This window comes from Miniopterus schreibersii, assembly GCF_964146895.1.
Source record: "Miniopterus schreibersii genome assembly, chromosome: 7".
NCBI classification, from domain to species: Eukaryota; Metazoa; Chordata; class Mammalia; order Chiroptera; family Miniopteridae; genus Miniopterus; species Miniopterus schreibersii.
Window position 1 is genome coordinate 43,607,943 of NC_138108.1, and position 20,263 is coordinate 43,628,205.

Sequence of the window (20,263 nt, forward strand, 5' to 3'; positions counted from 1 at the left end):
TCTAGGCAGTTAAGATCAGAGGTTGCAAGACTAAAACCTCTAGTATTCCAACTCTTTACATATTGGATAAAGGAAGAGAAGCCTGAACAGAAGCTAGAATATGGTACCATAGGAGCTAAAAGGGGGAGAATGTTTCAAGGAGGAAGTGATGAATGGTAAATTCTGCCCAGAAAGGCTGCAGTCTGACCTAAACCAATTTTGTCACATGGCAGAAGAAACTGTTACTTATTCCCCAATATTGGTTCTCCTTTTCTGATATAATAAAATTGCCCCCAATTTTTAATAAAGTGCATGGCCAATCAGGAATAAAAACTATACTTTTTCAGCACCCTTAGAGCTAAATAAGAGCATGTCTGGCCAATGAGATGTGTAAGTAATGTGTGCAACTTCCAGGTCATTCTTAAAGAGAAAGAGTTTGCTCTCTTTCTACTAGCTGGGTGTGGATGTGGTCATGAGCAAAATTGGACCAAGCAAATGAAGGCAACACCAGATATGGTAAAGCAGCAACAGAAAGAATCCAAGTCCCTTTCAGCTTGGAGCACCATACCAGCCAACGCTGTAAACACTGAGCAACACCAGCCAGGGCAAGACTCTGAGCTTTTTACCTGAGCATATAGCTACCCATCTTTGCATCAGTCTATGATAGCATACACACATACTATTATAAGGACCTTAACTCTGAGTGAAATACAGGAGTGGGCAAAAATAGGTTTACAGTTCATATGGAAAGATATGCAGGTTATGATTTATAATAGCTTTATTAACTCAAAAGAATAAACTCTGTGTTTCCTATACTCACAACTATAAACCTACTTTTACCCACCACTGTAGGTGTCATCACAGAGATTTGAACAGAAGAGTGACAGGATCACAGTCTCTTATTATCTATATTTTACTATTGTCAGCAGGGATTTATTTGCTCATCAGGAGGCCCTGAGGAAAAAGTACAACAAGGTGTCTTTCCAAAGAACTGGCTGCAAACTCTCCCCTAAGACAAGAACTAAAGCTGCTCTACACACTGAGGAGACTACGACACTGGACAATTGCCTGGGCAGCTCTCCTTTTCCTCATCTTAAATTCTTCTAAATATTTAGTTTTTACAGACAAGGAAGGGATGGAGCTTGATGAGAAAGTTTCTGATCCTGGACTTATGAGACAGGAAGCTGTGCTACTTCCACAGATGGTTTTTAAAAATATACTTGTGCAGATGTTTTCTCATAAAACTTTAAGCTTCTTCATTGAAAAAGGATTTCAAAGCTTCAGCTCATCTATTGCAATGGCCAAGAACATCTTTATTTATAACTTACAGAATAAACACACAGAGGTTCACAGACAGCGGATGTCACTATGGAAAGATGCCCAGTTAGAACTACTTTTCAAAATATTACATGTATGCAAAATGCGAAACTCAGATAGGGAATACAAAGTCACAAAATGCACTTGGAGACTAAAGTTGTGTGCAGCTAATAGAATAATGATAATTTATATTGGGAACAATTTTGGTTCAAATTTTCCAATCATTTCGTAAACCAGGTGTTTGCTGTGATTTTGGTGAACTTGGACTACAGGGGCTTCTGAACAGTGTGCAATTCCTACCCCACATCTTCTTAGAGAAGTTTCTTCTTGTTAAGAGAGACAAAGGTCTCTTAACTTCCTTTAAAAGCAGAGGAAAGAAAGAGAACATATACATTTTTAAATAGATAACTTTGGGTTTCTGTATTTACTTAAAAACACTGGAAAATAGCCCTGGCTGGTGTGATCAGTGGTTAGAGCACCGGCCTGCGCACCAAAGGGTTGCAGGTTCTCAACGGGTCCGGGTGCGTGAGGTAGGCAACCAACTGATGTGTTTCTCTCACATCGATGTCTCTCTCTCTCCCCACTCCCTCCCTCCCTCAGTACCTCCCTCCCTCTCTCTCTGAAAAGCAATGGGAAAAATATCTTCACATAAGGATTAACAACAACAAAAAACCCCACTGGAAAATAGTTTTATGTGTCTTTTGTGTTCATTGTACATTCTAACATGTTGACAAGGGGGGAATGTTATCTTGAAGAGTCCTCCTTTATGCTAGAAATAGGACAGAAAAGCAGAAAAAAAGCTCTATGACTTTTTCAAAGGCCTTCAAAAATTATGGAGAACAAAATTCTGTAAAACTTTCTTATTTTTTTTAAAAAGTATGTCTTTATTGATTTCTGAGAGAGAAAGAAACATCAATGATGAGAGAATCATTGATCGGCTGCCTCCTGCGCGCCCCCTGCTGGGGATCAAGCCTGCAACCTAGGCATGTGCCCTGACTGGGAATCAAATGGAGCTCTCCTGGATCCTAGGTTGATGTTCAACTGCTTAGCCACACTGGCCAGGCAAAACTTTCCTATTTTTTATGTTTAGAGTTCCTGGCTAAAATTCCTTACCATTATTTTCTTCCATCTGACTAAAAACCCAAGTCCCAGTGAGGTAGGTTAGTATGAAACTAGAAAATTTCCCTGGCAAGTGGAATAAGAAAACTGAAACAAATGGCTGGCCAAGTAGCTGAACGGCTGAGAAATTAATTAATAGCCAGCTGATAAATCACAAGACTCTATCTTCCCTAACCAAAGATAGCAGGTAGTTTAAATCGCCTTAGAAAGGGAGATAGATAACAAAAACAAAAAAAATTAGAGCCACACTAATCCAAGACAGAGGTAAAACTAACCAGAGAATGACCCCAAACTCCATTATCCACTCATTTTATTTTATTATTATTTTAAACATATTTATACACATGGATGTGTTTTATTTATTTATTTCTTAAATATGTCTTTATTGATTTCAGAGAGAGGAAAGGCGAGGGAGAGATAGAAACTCATCATTGATCGGCTGCCTCCTGCATGCCCCCGGCTGGGGATCGAGGCCGCAACCCCGGCATGTGCCCTAACCAGGAATCGAACCCCGATCTCCTGGATCCTAGGTCAATGCTCAACCACTGAGCCATGCCTGGCCAGGCTTTCCATTCATTTTAATGCATCAGTATACTAAACGGCACACCCAGAAATCTAACGACTATTCTGTATCCTCCCCTGGGACCTCCCCTAAAATTTCTACCTATAGAAAAGAGATAAAACCCTCAGGACAAAGTACACCAGCATGTGCTCGTCCTTGAGCACACCTGCACCCCCTTTCCTCAGGTGCGCACTTTGCTTCTTCTATCCTGAGCTCTAAGGGTCTGGATGAGACCTGCACCCAGGGGAGCAAGCTGCAGTGGCAGATCATCCAGGCTTACCGCCGGGTCGGGTGTCCAAAAGCCCTTCCTTTACCTCATTGTCCCAAGCTTTATTTATTTGTTTGTTTTGGTTGTCCCAAGCTTTAATAAACTTACTCTCACTTTCACCTGAACTCGTGTCTTGAAATTCTTCCTGCACGAGGATAGGGTCTTGTTATCTGTTAGCTGGGTGTTAATTGTTTGGCCATTTGCTCAGCCTTTTTTCTTTTTTTTAAAATATCTTTTATTGATTTCAGAGAGAGGAAAGGAGAGGGAGAGAGAGAGAGAGAGAAACATCAATGATGAGAGAGTCATTGATCGGATGCAGCCCGCACGGCGATCGCCTGGATCCTAGGTGGACACTCAACGGCTGAGCCACGCCCAGCCGGGCTGCTCAGCCTTTTGTTTAGCCATTTGTCTCCGTTTCCTAATTCCACTTGCCAGGGAATTTTTCTAGTATCTTATTAATCTGCTTCATTTTGAACAACACACACCACCTATGAAGTCGTTTTGACAACAAAACAACAAACAAACCTGAATCTGATTAAGCTTCTGGATGTGACTATCAATTTATAGGACACACAGAGGACAGAGGAACATGCTAAATAAACTACACAACAGGAACAGTTAGTATAATCCCAACTTTGAGAAACCAGGATAAAAGATCCAGCTTCTTCAACAAATAAATAGCAAAAAAGAATTTTACAGAAAATAGGAGCTGCAAATTAAACACCTCAGATCACAAACTATTTTCAAGATCCTTCAAGCACCTCAGAATGCTTTTCTGTAAAAATAATCGATACCATCATCCTTCAAAAAAAGTACAAATGAAATGCTAGACCTTGAGAATACTAAGAATAAGATGTAATCCAAGATCTTAAAACAAGCTAAGAGACATACTATGCATATATAAATGATGACTCCTTTAAATGTAACAATGGGAGTTTACTGTGGCTGAAATAGTCAGGAAAGAACTCCCAGAGGCTGGACTTCAGTCAGAATTTTACAGGACCTGCATAACCTAAAAGGAGGGAGGGAGCCCTGGCTGGTGTGGCTCAGTTGGTTGAGTGTTATCCAGTGCACTGAGAAGTCACCGGTTAGATTTCCAGTTGGGGAACATGCATGGGTTGCAGGCTGGATCCCCAGTAGGAGGCATGCAGGAGGCAGCCGATTGATGTTTTTCTCTCTTACTGATGTTTCTCTCTCCCTCTCCCTCCCTCTCTCTCTAAAATCAACAAAAACATTTTTTTTAAAAAGGAAAGAATATTCTAATAAATAAATAAATAAATAAATGGTGGGGAAAGTGAGTGCAACTGTTTTCATCTATTCCATAAAACAGATCTCTAAGCAGGACAGGGCAACATATTGGTCCAGCATTAATTGCTAAATGTTCTTGAGAGCAGTAAAATAATCTTTAATTCAATTATTCAGACTGAAATAGTCTATAATTCAGTTGTTTCATTAATTCAGACTGTCCTTCAATACAACTGGCCCAAATTCAAGCAGTTTTACCACATATAGTGATTTATTTTTATTGAAAATACAAAGTAGTATTAAGGAAAGACATTTAAATAAATTAAAAGTCATTCCATAACCCCCTTACACTAGCACAATGAATTTCAGTTTTGCATATTACCTTCCACATGCATAGACTTTACAAAGTCACAATCATAGTGTGCATACTATTTACATTGTGCTTATTTTACTTACTATTTTACAGACACGTCCATGTTTCTATACAGTCTTCCAAATAATTATTTTAATGGCAGTATAACATTCCACTATTTTTATTAGCCCACTTTCTTCTTTAACATGTAGATTATTTCCAATTTTTTGCTATTATAAGTAGAAATGAAGGGTGTGGATAGATGGTCTAACAGGTTACTACAAGTTTAGATGAGTTAACTGAAGCAATGCTTCCTAATTTTTCTCAAGTTATGGCACACACGGACAGTTACAGAAAATGGAGAAAGGTGTTTCTGGCTCAGAAGCTCCAGCCACCCAGGCCACCTCTGGCTGCCCCAAGGGTTATGAGGATCCGTATCTAGGCACGCCTATGACCCAAAGTGCCAGTGTGCGTGGGCTGGGAACCTCAAACTGAAGAGAGGTTAAGTTACTCAATCCAAGTCACAAAATCTAGTTAGTGGCAGAGCTGGGAAATGGATGCAAACTTCTTCTCATCGAGGTATTTTCTACTATATCACAACTGTTCTACATGCTTTATGGCTCTAAAATTCAATTTTATATGCAGACGTGTCCATACTTCAGATTAAAGAGGATTTTCTAACATGCTTAAAGGAAAGATACCTAATCTAGTGATTTACATCAGAGCTGAAAATTAAAAATAGTTCTTACCATCAGCAAATGTTTGACTATTTTCTCTACAATTTTTCAGATCTGCCATTCTTTTAAATTTAGTTTGTAAACTCTCAACAGTAATTATCTTTTGCACAGTATCTCGTATATCTGTTAGTCAGTAAATAAAGAATAACAATAAATTATACACACAACAAAGGGGGGAAAAACTAGACTTAAAGGAAGTCCACATTCTAAATAATTCTAAAAGTGATTAAAAGAATTTTTTTTAAGTGTTGCTTTTGTAGAGGTAGAGAAGATTCCCTCCTTCGATTTCAAATTCCTTACTAGCTAAACAGAACCTTAATGCACACTGTCTATTACATTACAGGGTCATAAGAGACATTTCATTCCAAAGAATGATTCTGACCTACACCCAGTGTTCATGCTACCAGGAGAAAAAATTCACTACAAAGGCATTTCACCTTTCACCAAGTGTCCAACATTCCACACCACCTTCAAAAAGCAGAGATTATAGATGCTGACCCCACTGACTCAACTGTAAATATACATTTCTCTTGATCATTAATCACTGGGTTGGGGTGTAGAGTGGGGGTCAGAAATGAGACTGACCTATTATGTGCCCGGCCACAGGAACAAACAAGGGACTCCAAACTCTGCACTTTTTCTACTACACCCCGAAACAGTGATTAGTTGGTCATTTCTACAAATCCAATCAGACATTATACACACAAACGCATCCATGGGACCGCATGGCACTTGGAAGATTACCCACTATTTCCCACTTATTAAGATCTGGATCATACTTTTCAATGCTCTGAAGATATGTTCCCTTTGAATAGGAATATCCCCCAGTGACATAAATGCATCCGTTCATGATGACGGCACCACACTCCATCCTTCTTTCCATCATGGGAGCGATCTCTCTCCATTCGTTTTGGTCGGGGTCATAGCACTCCGTGATTGTAGTCTGTCCACCAACTAGGTAGAGCTTACTTTCAAACGGAACTGAACACAATCCATATTCTATTAAAAAGAAAAAAGCAAATTGTATTAGGATAACAAACAAAAGAGATACCTTAGGGTGGTGGTGTAATAATCCCTTAAAATTAAGCATACAAACATACAGTCATGACATTTTGATTCCAGCACACACTACCACAACACTGAGCCATAAACTCCATTCCTGTCACCTGCCATTCTCTCTCAGGCCGTGGTTCAGCTGCCTTTGCAGGATGCCAGGGAAGAACTCATTCTCACACCACTACCCTTCCGGGAATTTTGCAGCACAGACTCCTTTTATTCTACACCTATGTGTAAAAGATGGTAGCAATAGGGTCCCTCTAACATGAAGACATTCTAGGTTACTGGTGTAGGTTCCTTCAGGTTTTAGCTGCTATCCCTGCAACTAGCAACAGACAATCTGTAGCGTCTATTGCCACAGCTGCCACATGGATTACCTTACCTGTCAAGTTTCACGCTGCTAGTCAAGTTAAGGACACAAGAAGTTAGGAAAGCACACAACTGGGTTAGTGGGGAACCACAGTCTATCATCTTAAGCTGTGAAAGGTGAACAGAGGCAGAGGGCTACCGTGTGAGAGCTGCGTCCTGAGGCTCAGAGTCGGCCTCCCAGGCTGTTCTAATTTTCCCCATGTTTATCTTCCCCTCTGCACCCAAACCTGCTGGCTCTTCAAAGCACCAAGATATTTTGCAACCTCATTTCCTCTCCCTTCTTGCCAGGGCTGTGACCAGGGCAAGACGAGTAAGGCACAGGGTATAAAACATGGAAAGGTTCTCCCTCCGAGTGACTCTCTCAGTGACTCCAATTTCGTGCCTCAAGCATCTTCCTTGCTTAACGTTGGTCCCAGTGTTTCTTCCACACCCCCATTTCTAACATCACTACTGGCCTGTGAGTTCCATCTTTAGGAATATCAACCATAAAATTATGCATAAATACTTCTTGCTGCAGACCTGAAGGAAGAGCAGGATTTGTCAGCGGCACTAATATTACAGCAAGTAAATGAAGATTTACTGCTTCCTTTATTTGCCAGTTTGCCATTAATGAGCTGTTCCTTCCACCTGGAAGTCTATTCTTTTTCCAGGTCTTTCCACAGCTGCCAGCATCTTGTCATTCAGGTCTCATCCTATTGTCATCTCAGAGGGACCAGCTAACATGAAGTGGTCAGCTAGGTATCTCTACCACATTACCCTATTTTAATTCTCACCATAGCACTTTTCAAAATCTGGTATGTCTTTTGTTTACTGGCTCTCTCCCCCTTTTAACAGAGCAGCTACTGTGTCCTGTCCTCTGTTCCATTCCCACCTGGAGAATGAATGGCAAGTGTCTGGCACCTTGTAAGGACCCAATAAACGTTTGTTGGATCAATGAGTAAATTGTACCTTATGCCCTCAGAGCCTAAATATGACTCCCATGACTTTGTGGGAGAAAAGCTTTATAAGCCCCTCCTTGGGAAGAGAGAGTATAAGGTCAGAAATGTGATTTCCCCTTTAAGAACAGAAGACAAATTCTTATCAGTCAAGGTCTCGCTATCTAGGTTTTGAAGGCTAAAGAAGTCTAAGAAGATGGGCATTTTTGCTTTGAGTCCACGTTGGTTGTTCTCAAGTCTCTTGACAAGAAAAGAAGAATTCTCCAACCTCTGAAAAACCTATTTGTTACTTTCCAGTTATATACATGTAGAATTTTTATAGGATTTAGTTGTTTAAAATACTTGTGAAACATTGTTTATATAAATGATATGAATCATCCCATCAAATCATTATTTTTGAAAAATCCATGATGATGCAAAAATTTTATGAGTTGATGTAAGTGATTCAACAATGAGCTTACTAGGCTTTTCTTAAATTATTCAAAGTTTACCAAAAAAATCCTCAATTTGTGATTCCTTTTTTTTTAAAAAACATATCTTTATTGATTTCAGAGAGAGGAAAGGGGGGGGGGAGAGAGAAACATCAATGATGAGAGAATCATTGATTAGCTGCCTAGCCCACAACCCGGGCATGTGCCCCGACTGGGAATCGAACCCCGATCTCCCGGATCCTAGGTAGGTGCTCAACTGCTGAGCCACGCCCGGCCAGGCTCAATTTGTGATTCTTACGAGAGGTATCTCAGTCCTCCCATAAGCAGTAAAAATGTCAAAAATAAAGTGATTCCTGACCATTCCTCCCATTATCCAAATACGACATAATGCTCTATTACTGTTGATGGAAACTTCTTCTTCTCCAGCTGTAACTGCCTTTTTTCCTCTTGGTCATTCTATGAAGTTACTGAGGCCAAGGCACTGAATCTTGTTTATGAGCTCCTAGCACTGTACGTAGCATGTAGGAAGCACTCAGTAAATATCCGTTGGACAAATGAATAAATGAATAGTTTCAAACCAAGCATCGGAATGGTACCATCTGCCACGGTTCTGAGTTTACACACAAATATGCGCTATAAACCCATGGCAGTCTGTATTCAGTTTTACATGCATGATATGAACAAACCCATGCAGGGATTCAGAGACAACCACAATATTTTCACATATTAAATATTCACTGAAATGATTTCAATTTTTTCCTAAGATTTTTCTGACTGAAAAGACCTATATAGCTTATCTAATGTAACTTCTGTATTTTACTGGAAAGTAAGAACCAAGAGCTTACGCTGTTGCCCAGGCTTAGGCAAGCAAATAAATGGGAGAGCCAGGAGAGAGCTCTCTCCCCACGTCACAGCCCTCCACAGGCTTCTCTCCTTTATCAATTAGAGCTGCTTCTCTGTTCTTCATGCACCCTTCTTCCTCAGCTCGTCCCTTAACTAATGCTGTTTCCCACGGTTCTGCCCATAGCTGTATTGTTGGTCCCGCCCTCCCAAGACATCTCATCCATCCCCCACCCACAGCCACCATCTCCAAGTAAACAACTCCCAGAGCTATATTTAGCTGCATTCTTCCTCCTGAGTTGCAGACCCACAATTCCTACTGCTTTATGGACAGCTCCTCTGGATTATCCAACTACTTTTTCACATTTAATTATAAAACTGAGCTCATTATCTCTCCACTTCTCCCTTCCTATTGCTGTCCCTCCCATGCTCCCCATCCGCCCAGTCAACCAGTCAGAGACCCTGGAATGACTGTCAACTCCTTTCTCTCCCTCATTTCCTGCATCTAATCGGTCAAGATAGCAATCACTACCAATTCAATCAATGTCAAATCTTTAACATTCCTCACATCTACTCATCTTCTACTCCTACCACTTCAAGCTTTCAGCATTTCCCACCTGGTTTATTGTCAATAGTTGTAGTAGATCTCGCTGAGGTCTTTCTCTCAGTCTATTCTAAAAGGAGCTCTCTTCTTAAAACTAGAACTGATCATACCTCATTCCTTAGCTCTGACACCTCTGACAGTTCTCCATTTTTAAAATTCTCCTGACTGCCATTAAAAGCCCTCCATGATACACTCCTCCACTGAACTTTCCCATCCAGTCTCTCATTCTACCCTCTTAGATCTCATTCATATACATCTAATGCCAGGTACTAAAATACATCTGGAACTTTCCCTTCTGCCTTCCTTCACTGGCTAACTTTCTACCAGAAAACCCTTCCTCAAAAACTACCTTCCTTAACTGAAGCCATTAAGGCCTAAATCCTAACAACCTACTCCTGAAGCTCCTAGATCTCCCTTAATTAGACTCAAGCTCTCTATACCTCAATTTCAATAGCACTTATTTGTAAGATTGTCTTATATTCCCATTATGAATGTATATTTGCTACTAGATTCTGAGTTCCTATAGCAGTAGCAACTATCCCTTAATTAACTTTGTATCTTACATAATAACTAGAATGATGTCTTTCCCAAGGTAAGGTCTCAATAAATATTATCTTGAATTTAATGGAATTATAGTCCCCTGTTTTTCAAGTCCACAAAACTACTGCCCTGAAAGGCATTAAGAAAAAAAGATAACGTGCCCTGGCTAGTGTGGCTCAGTTGGTTGGGCATCATCTCGTGCACTGAAAGGTTGTCAGTTCAATTCCTGGTCAGGGCACATGCTAATTTGTTAATTTTGTTTCTTACATTACTTCAGGGAAAAGTCCAATGTAAATCAAAACTTTACAAATGGAATTATAAGTTCCCACTGATTTATGCTGTAATTTAATATTTATATCAATTAATAATTGATTTTTCAATTCGTCATGGCTTTTCACACTTTGGCTTAAGTCTCACTGACTTTTAGACTCTCTTTCAAGCAGTGAACAAGTTATATGTAATTAGAACATGCTATGGGACATTTTTAAAATGACCCCTTTATGAAATATATATTATTTATAATATAAGTAACTACCCTCTAGTTTGTTAATCTGACTTTTTATATATTGGATTTTCTTTGTAAAGCTAAATCAAAGTACTAGCTAATTCATAAGGTAACCACAAGGATCAAATGAGATAACAGTGTTGTTGTTATGAGCATGGTAGTCCCAGAAGATTGCCTGGATTTAAACCTCACCTCTAACAAACACTAGCTGGCTGACCTTGGGCAATTTATTTGTGTGCCTTAGATAATAGAGATAATAAATGAGATGATAATAGTACCTAGCTCGCAAGATTGCTGTGAGGTTTACATAGATTAACACATGTAAAACTACTGGAATAGTTAGTGCCTGGTACATACTTATTGAATAAATATTAGCTATTACTCAGTATGAGCTGTTATTATTATTTCCATTATAAATTCATTGGTTATATGGAATGTGGTGGGAGTCTGGGATAACACATATGGGCTACTAGGAAACAGAGTCTACCCATTCCATGATGTCTTCAGAGCCAGGATGGCCTGCAGCTGAAGTCTCTTCTTATGCAAAGCCCATGATATATGGAGATATAGCACCTGACTCAGATGTGCTCTACCTGAACTATGAGATAACATGGATGATGTATGAGTATTAGTAGCTGCAATGGTCAAAAGCAGGAGAGTTTGCTCTCGTAAGGACAGGCAGATGGCACAGTTTATGTGATTAGATTGTCCGAAGTGAATCCTCATCTATCACTTCCAAACTGCGTGACCTTGGCAAAGTTACTTATCCTTTCTAAGCTTCCATTTCCAAATATGTAACAGGGCAAACAATACCTACTAACAGGGCTGTAATTAAATTTAAGGTAATATTACATGCAAAGTGCTTAGTAAACACCTGGCCTATGAAAAGTGCCCAAGGTTAGCTGTCCTATTACTCTCAGACGGTTCCAGCTTGTGAATTTCAGTTACGCTCTCCAGTACGCCACACAGAAGCCTGATACTATATGGAAAATGATTCAAAGTAGTATAGAAATTTGATGATATCAATCTTTCCTAATGAAAAAGACTTAAATAGAAGGCATAACTGTAACAGGATATAGCTTATGCTTTCATGGAGCTCTTCAAAGACACCATAGAAAGCAGGCCATTCCTTGTGGGTAGACAACATGTAAGGCCAACATAAGTCTCTGGACATTGTCAGAGTGAGTGCTTAACAGTTATTAAAACCCAGAAAGAGCATGCTTTTAAAAGAAGAAACCACCTCCTGCTGAATTGAATTAATAGGTATCCTTCCCAACTATGTGATAGACTAGTGCTTTTCACCTGTCTATAACAACTGTGTTTTATATAATTCATGTAAATGAAAGAAAGCGCAGAAGAAATGGAAACAAAAAAAAATCTAAGTGAAACAATTTTTTTAAAGAACTACTACTTTTAATCACCCAGGCTTAAAATTTATGCTGTGTAAAGACATGAGGGAAAGTATTTATAGACATGATCTAATCTAAATAATATGAACTGTGATTATTATTACATGGACACATGAATATTTTGAGCCTTTTAATTATACCCATGTGTAGTCTACTATATATAAATTTAGCATTTTCCTATTTCCAGTCCATTTTCAGCCATCTCTTATACTGATAAGCTGTATCACAACATGTACTATTGAGACAGTATTTTGTTACCTGGATGCGGACTGGAGGTGATAAGGCTCCATTCGTTGATATCTGAATTGTAGCTCTGGACCTTGTCATAGGTGCAGCTTCCTCGGTAGCCACAGTGTCCACCGATGACGTAGATAACTTCATGTAAGACACAGGCAGTAGCATTTCCCACACCTGTGTGTTAATTAAAATCACATCTTCAGATTGACCTTTCATTCTGCCTTGCAATGAATATTGTACTGTTTTTGTTATTATTGACAGTAGATGTAAGGCACTGTGCTACGAGCTATGAGGGATAGAAGAATGAAAAAGAAAGGCTCCTTGTACTCTTTTAAAAGAGGATGAGGATTAGTTACACAAATAACTAGAACACAGGGTACAGAACTACTGTGGATGTGCAGAGCAAAGACACATTGCTTTTGACTAGGGAAATCACGGCGGAAGGTGGCAAAATTTGACTTAGGCCCTAGTAGGTAGGACTTTGGCAGACAGAGGTGAGAGGAAGCCACCCTAAGTGAGGGCAAGGCAAGTGCAAAGGCTTCCTGGCCAATTCAAGTAGCCCTTTTAATTCTGCCACCCTGGAGGGAAGGTGGCACACCTGGTGGTGTCCTGTGGGAATTAAAAGTGGCAGGGTGAGTTGGAGCCACATGGCAAAGAATCTGATGCCCAACTAAGAAATCTGGACTTAATTCAGCAGGATTTTAAAGGTTTTTAAACAAAGGAAAGGAGGGGCTATAAGGGTAGAAGGGTAGAACTGGTCCAGGTGCAAAGTGTTGAGGGCCTGAGTTAGAAGGGGTGTTGGCTAGAGAGGAAGGTGCACAGAGGCAAGAGACACAGGTAACACAGAAGGGCCTTGATGGCTGACTGAGCTGAAGAAAAGATGGATTCTCAGGTCCTGAGCTCAAAAAACTGGGAAATGCTGATGCCACAGAAAAATAAGGAGGAAGAGAAATAGTTTCAGCAGGGGAACAAGATGATAGGAACAATGATGACAGGCTCATTTTAGTTGAAATGTCAGTATAGTCTTTCAACCAACTTTTCCTTAGCACTGTTACTTGGTGGCTGCAGTTCAATTTCCTTGTTCATTTCTACTCCAAAACAAAAGCAAGTTTATTAAAAGCACAGCAGTTATAATGAGGGGGGGAAAAGGAGTTCCTAAACAGTCATCTATTTATTTCTTCTCTGTACCTCCCTCAACCAAAAAAGGAAATGAATTTGAAATTTGAGTTCTCATTACCAGGAAAAGATGCTAGTTCACTTCAAGATGACAAAATAAAACAAATTGGGGAAAATAATGTTATCCTTTCTATATAAGAATGGGAAACTAAAAGTTCTGCATGAGTCTGATAATCAGAACTAGCCCAAGCTTTGTACATAACTGACAAAGTGTTATTCTTCCCTGGGATGATTAGATATAATCAGGAATCAAACCTTCAAGTTAAAAGCATAAAGCTTTGAAATTTCAGACTCAGCTAGTAGGTGGGGAGGACTTTAGCATATGAGGGCCTCCCATTTCTCCCACAGCTGAGTCAAGAACACATTTGGCTTTCTTTCATGGTGGATACACCATTGCAGCATTTTATTTTCAGCAAGCATTGCTTCAAATGATTTAACAAAATATCAATAAAGTAATAGGCTTCCACCCTCAAAGAAATATACTGTAAACTACAAAAACAAAGTTTTCATTAAGAAACAGAGGCAGAAATGTATCCAGGTTTACAATAACTGCTAAAATATTTGCAATGCCCTTATTTCTTTCGTAAAGGAGAAGACGGACTGGACATTCAGAACCACCCTGGAAGAGGGGACTGGGAATCGGTAAGTGGGGGTCAAGTTCAGGTAGAGTAAAAACCAGAGCAGCAATAGCAGTGGGCTTTAAGCCACCTTCTCCCACCCTACCAACCACTACTGCACCTTTGCGCATGCAGGAGAGTGGTCATGATTTAATATGAAAAATAATTCTGCCCCATCAAAGCTGACATGTTCTACTACAATGACGTTCATGACAACAATGCCTAACGCTGCTAAACGCTTCACATGCATAAATTCATTTAATGCTCTCAAAACCCTAAACTATGTAATGCCACCCCCATTGTACAGATGGCAAAACTGGAGCACAGGGAGATTAAGTAATTTGCCAAAACTCACCAGCAAGTAAGTGGAAAGCTGGGATTTGGACTCAGGCAGTTTGATTTCAGAAGCAGTGTGCCTAATCACAGGACTATTCTGCCTCGGGCTTCCTGCTTGTCATCCAAAGATCATACCAGGTCAGATTCTCAGACCAGGTCAGATTCCCACACCCTCACTAGTGTTAAAAAAGAAAACAGAAAGGCCTGGGAAGAAACATTTGGGATAAAATGACACAAATGTGGTAACAACCAACCAATTGTTTTTGTGCAACTCCCCAGCACCAAGAGATAAATGTAATTAAGATTCCAGTTTAACTTTTTTCCTGTGGGAGGGAAGGAGAGCAAGGCTAATCTAGTATCAAACAGCAGAAAATACAGAGTTTATCAGACAGATATTAAAACTCAATAGTATGCCTGGCTCTGTGGGCCACATGAGGGAGGGTAAGGATCTGCCCCTCTCTTTAACACTGAGACAAGACCTGAATCAAAAAAGCAGAGGCTCAACAAACAAGTGCTGGCGAGGGTGTGGAGAGAAGGGAACCCTCCTGCACTGCTGGTGGGAATGCAAATCTGTGTGGCCACTGTGGAAAACCGTACGAAGTTTCTTCAAAAAATTAAAAACGGAACTGTCTTTTGACCCAGCAATCCCACTTCTGGGAATATATCTAAAGAAACCCAAAACACTAATTTGAAGAACATATATATGCACCTCTGAGTTCAGAGCAGCATTATTTACAATAAGCAAGATCTGGAAACAGCCCAAGGGCCCATCAGTAGATGAGTGGATAAAAAAGCTGTGTTATATTTACACAGTGGTAAAAAAAGAAAATCTTACCTTTTATGACAGCATGGATGAACCTGGAGATTAATATGCTAAGCGAAATAAGCCAGTCAGAAAGACAAATATCACATGATCTCACTTATATGTGGAATCTGATGAACAAAATAAACTGACAAAATAGAAACAGAAGCATGATGTATGAAACAGACTGACGGCTGTCAGAGGGGAGGAAGTATGGGGGGGGAGCTAGATGAAAGAAGGTGAAGGAATTTTAAAAAACCCCAAAACATATATATATATATATGACACAGAGATACAGACACAGTGCGGTGATAGTCAGAGGAAAAGGGGGGTGGGAGGTAGATGGAGGTGGGCAAAGTGGGGGAGAATGGGGGCAGAAAGAGACTTTGCTTGGGACGATGAGCGCACAATTCAGTGTGCAGATGATGCTTTGTTGAGTTGTATACTTGAAACCTGTATGGTTTTGTGAACCAATGTCACCCAATAAAGTCAATTAAAAATAAAACAAAACAGAGGCTATTTGTCTTTAGTTTTTGAAACAATGTAATTTGTTACACCCTACAGGGACTAAGCCTTAAAGTTTTAATGAAAGACCTTTTAAAAGACAGAAGCTTGCCCTAGCTGGTTTGGCTCAGTGGTTAGAGCACTGGCCCATGAACTACAGGGTTCTGGGTTCAATTCCAGCCAAGGGCATGATTCTTGGTTGCAGGCTTGATTGGCCCCCCAGTCGGGGCACAATCGGGAGGCAACCAATCAATGTGTCTCTCTCACAGAGATCTCTCTCTCCCCCCCTTCCATTCCCTCTGAAATCCTTGGGTAGGGATTGAAGTAAGAAACAGAAGCTCACCCTGGCCAGTGTGGCTCAGTGGGTTGAGCATCATCCCATGCACCAAAAGGTTGTTGGTTAGATTCCTGGTCAGAGCACATGCCCAGGTTTCAGGCTCTATCGCGGTCAGAATGCATGAGGGAGGTAGCCAATTGATGTTTCTCTCTCTCCCTTCCTCTCTCTCTAAAATCAATAAAAACATATTTAAAGAAAGAGGAAAAGAGATCAGATGATGAGGAAAAAGCAGTATATTTAAAAGCAGAATAAAAAAGGGTTCAACTTCAAGAGCAAGCCAATATAAATAAATAAGCACACGCTAATAAAACTACCCAGCTTCCTCTATTTAGCCTTTGATTTAAATGTAAGTTCTTAAGACTTGCTCAAGATCTAGGCTCAAAACCGGTTGTGGAGTAAGAATGAATTATACTGGTTTCTAATATAAAGATGTCTTTTCTAGCCTGAGTTTTCTAAACACATAAGTCTCAGACAAGTTGATGACTGCTATCTATGTCTTACTTGGACCATTCTGCACAATACTATTTGTATAATCCACTACAGTTCCTAGATAGCATTCCAAAGTGGCAAACTCTTTTTAAAGTTATTTGCAAGAGAAGCAAGACCGTTAGCCTAACCTTAAACACCTAAAAAAATACAGAATAAGCATAATCCGCACTTACCTTTAATCATGTTTGCAATGGGAATCCATTTCTCTTTTAATGGATCATAGAACTCAGCCTCTTCTGCTGGAGCCCCTTTTCTGTAACCGCCTAAAGCATAGACACAGCCACCCAAGGTGACTGCACAGTGGTAATACCTGGCATTGAGCATTGGCATACCTTCCATCCATTCATCACTTTCACTGTTATAGATCCACACTGTGTCAAGAGCTTCTATGTTATCTGTCCTATAACCCCCAGTTACATAAATGTTGGGTCCCAAACATGTAACACCATAGCTCTCCCTAGTATAATCTGGTATTTCTGCTCCCTGAATCCAAACATTTGTCAAAGGATCCCATATGTGAACCTCTGATAAAGGATGCCAGTAATAGCCTCCAATGATATACATTGTGGCTGTGGACCTCTGGGAAATCTCTTTATGCATGGGATTCAAAGCATTGTATATTAGTGACCGTATCTTATTTTCGGTTAGTAGGCAGCTTCTTTGAAGGCCTAAAGCTGTTTTTAAGTACACTGGATCTATATCTATGTTGATATAGCTTAATAGATTATACAGGCATTCAATTCGATTTTCTACATCGTAAGCAGTCCACTTAATAACTGGCTCTATGATGGCTTCTTCTTTCCAAACACTGAGATTCTTTCTGGACAAGATAAAAAGAAACTTTTCAAGGCTGATTTCCAGAAATTCTTCTTGTTGCCAAACTTCCTTAAACCTTGAACACAGAATTCTTTGAGATTCCTTCTCTAGTTCAGGACACACGTGAAATTCTGCAAAGGAGTGCATTCCAATACAATTATCAATATCCAGGTGCCTTACCAAAAACTGCTCACAAGCTTTCTTTACTGAAAGAAACTGTAGCAGGTCTGCTGCTTCAAGCAGGCTTTGAACATTTCTTTTAGTTATTTCAATTTGGGAAGTGTATGCATAATTTACAAGACCTTCCAAAATATCATGGTGGATGCCAAAGATTTTTATTTTATTTTTAAATTTTTCCTTCATGTCAGCTGTGAACATTGCCTTAAAATAATTGCTGCAAGCAGCTAAAACAGCTCGGTGACAATGGAAGATTATGCCTGAAGGAGACTGAAGGGTGATATCAGTAAATAATCCATCCAAGTAAAATGTTTTGAATGCATCCAGAAAATCCACTGGATGTGCTGAGTCCTTAAAAAGGTAAATATAATCTTCTTGTCCTTTTAGAGCCATGGCTGCAATAAATATAAAACAATAAATGTGTTTTCAATTTTCATATTACCTCAAATAATCAATATTAAATATTCCAACCGTTAGAATGACCGATTATCATCAAATATACTCCAAAACTAGACTAAGTTCAACATTCTAAATGCAAACTATGGATGGACTATTTCATAATTTATATGATGGCCAATTTAATTCAGGGTAGCTCGGAGCCTGAAATGAAGCCCCCGGATTTCTCAATAGTCCTTTCTAGAAATAAGTGCTGACTTCCTACCCCAATTACCCAGTCTCCAGTCCGTCCCGAGCGGGCGGGCGGGGGGACGTCCCACAGCTGGCAAATCAAGTGCCCCAGGGGTCGCCCCAGTCAACCGCGCGGAGCCTCGGTTCGATCCCCATTCAACCTTTTTCGCTTTCAAGTCGCTTCCAGAGGCCAACAGAGGGATGATCGACATATAATGGGACGAGCGAAGTCTCGGGAAAGGAAGACCCCGCGCCTCTCTCTCCGAGGAAGGACGGAGCTAAGGCAGAGGCGAGGCCGCGGCGCCCCCTCCCCTCCCCTCCCCTCCCCTCCCCCTCCCCTCCCCTCCCCTCCCCCTCCCCTCCCCTCCCCTCCCCTCCCCTCCCCTCCCCCTCCCCTCCCCCGCGGCGCCGCAGGGGTTTCCGCGCGCCCGCGCCCGGCCCGCTTCCCGCCCGCGGACGCCCCGCCCCGCCCCGGGCCTGGCGCCGGGACTCGACTCCCGGGCGCCGCGCGCCGCCCGCCGGGCCGCGTGCCCAGGTCCCTCGGCCCGGGACGCCCCACAGGTGTGGGGAGGGCGCCGCGGGCGGCCCCGCGCTCAGCCCGGCCGGGCGCCCGCGCGGCCATTGTCTCCGCGCCCTGCCGCGGGCGGGCTCTGCGGGCGGCGCGGCCTCGCTCTCCCGCGCTCCGCTGCGCTCGCTCCCCGCCCGCTGGCCTCGGGCGGCGGGTCTGCGCGGCACCTACCTCCTGCGGCGGCTTCGGGGCGCGGTGCTGGCCCGGGGCTAGCGGCGAGCGGGGGCGGAGGCGCCTCCGGACCCTCTGACCATCTTTGGAAGAGGCGCGGCGGAGGCTGCCTGCTAGTGCAGCTCCAGCCCACAAACGGCTCCTATTTTGGTGTCCCGGCTGCTCCCCGCCTCCAACCAAACAGCCCCCCGCGCGCTCTGGGCGCGGGGCCACTCGCGGGAGCTCCGGGGTGGCGGGGCCGCGCCGCCGACTGGGGCGGGGCGGGGGCCGCGCGCTGCAGCCCCTCCCCGGCGGTCCCCCCGCGGCAGGTGGGACCGCTCCCCCGAGCTCGGCGCGTGGGCCGCTGGCTTTCCCGCTCCTGGGCTGTCTCAGGCGCTTACACCCCCGAGCATTTTCTCTCTAGACAAACTCAAGCCTGCATTAAGAGCACATGTGGGGGCTGGGAGGGGGCTGCCCTTGACCCTTCAGGAGCCCTCTCCAGGCCTGGCCCTAATGGAGGGGGAGGGGGAGAGGAGACAATGCTGCAAAACTTAGGTCTGGGATTGAAGTTGTCTTCAAAATGCCAGAAGTAGCTCGCTTTCCCAGGAACGCCATCCCGCCCCCAGCCGAGCACTCAGGAGGGAGCCCCTGGGGTTGATGTGCACACTGTGGGTTAACCTGGAAGCTCTGAGATAAACTGGGAGCAGCCAGGGCCAAGGATTCAGGTTACCGTATTTAGAGCAGAGTGGCTGGAGTCACCGGTCTTTCTTCGTGGTGACAGCCACTCTGATCACATGAAGATGTCCATGTGCTACACCAGGAAGTTCATTTTCTTGTTCCTACAAAAACCAATATCAAATATTTTCATTTGTCATTCATTCATTTATTTGTAGGGTTTTGAGTGCCTGATAGGGCTAGGCACTGGTAATAGAGCGGTGGATACAGCTGGCATGGAGCTTAGAGTCTAGCCATCTTAAGGGAGGAAGGGGACTTGGATGACAGGATCGCCAGAGACCCAGTGTCTCTCAGAGAAGGGTCTGAGACAGAATATACAATTGGACAATGGCCAGACTGTATATGACAACAGAATGAACGATATAAGCAATCTAGGAAGCCAAACCACAACCTCTGCAACAACTGAACCAGAGCAGGCAGGTTC

At 42.1% G+C, this 20,263-nt stretch overlaps 1 protein-coding gene across 4 annotated transcripts; it reads right to left on the reverse strand.

The window, feature by feature from the left end:
* Positions 1-4,752: 4,752 nt before the first annotated feature.
* Positions 4,753-19,385, reverse strand: KLHL23 (kelch like family member 23). Of its 4 annotated transcripts, none has more exons than XM_081142908.1 (4): positions 19,126-19,385; positions 16,940-18,154; positions 12,527-12,679; positions 4,753-6,578 (listed from the first exon to the last, which is right to left on the reverse strand). In XM_081142908.1, exons 2-4 carry the CDS (start codon positions 18,150-18,152, stop codon positions 6,268-6,270), a joined length of 1,677 nt encoding a protein of 558 aa, XP_080999034.1. In that variant the 5' UTR covers positions 18,153-18,154; positions 19,126-19,385; the 3' UTR covers positions 4,753-6,267. The 4 variants fall into 4 exon arrangements, with proteins under 4 accessions (XP_080999034.1, XP_080999037.1, XP_080999036.1 ...); XM_081142911.1 differs by lacking the exon at positions 19,126-19,385 and adding an exon at positions 18,548-18,659; XM_081142910.1 differs by lacking the exon at positions 19,126-19,385 and adding an exon at positions 18,430-18,536.
* Positions 19,386-20,263: the final 878 nt, after the last annotated feature.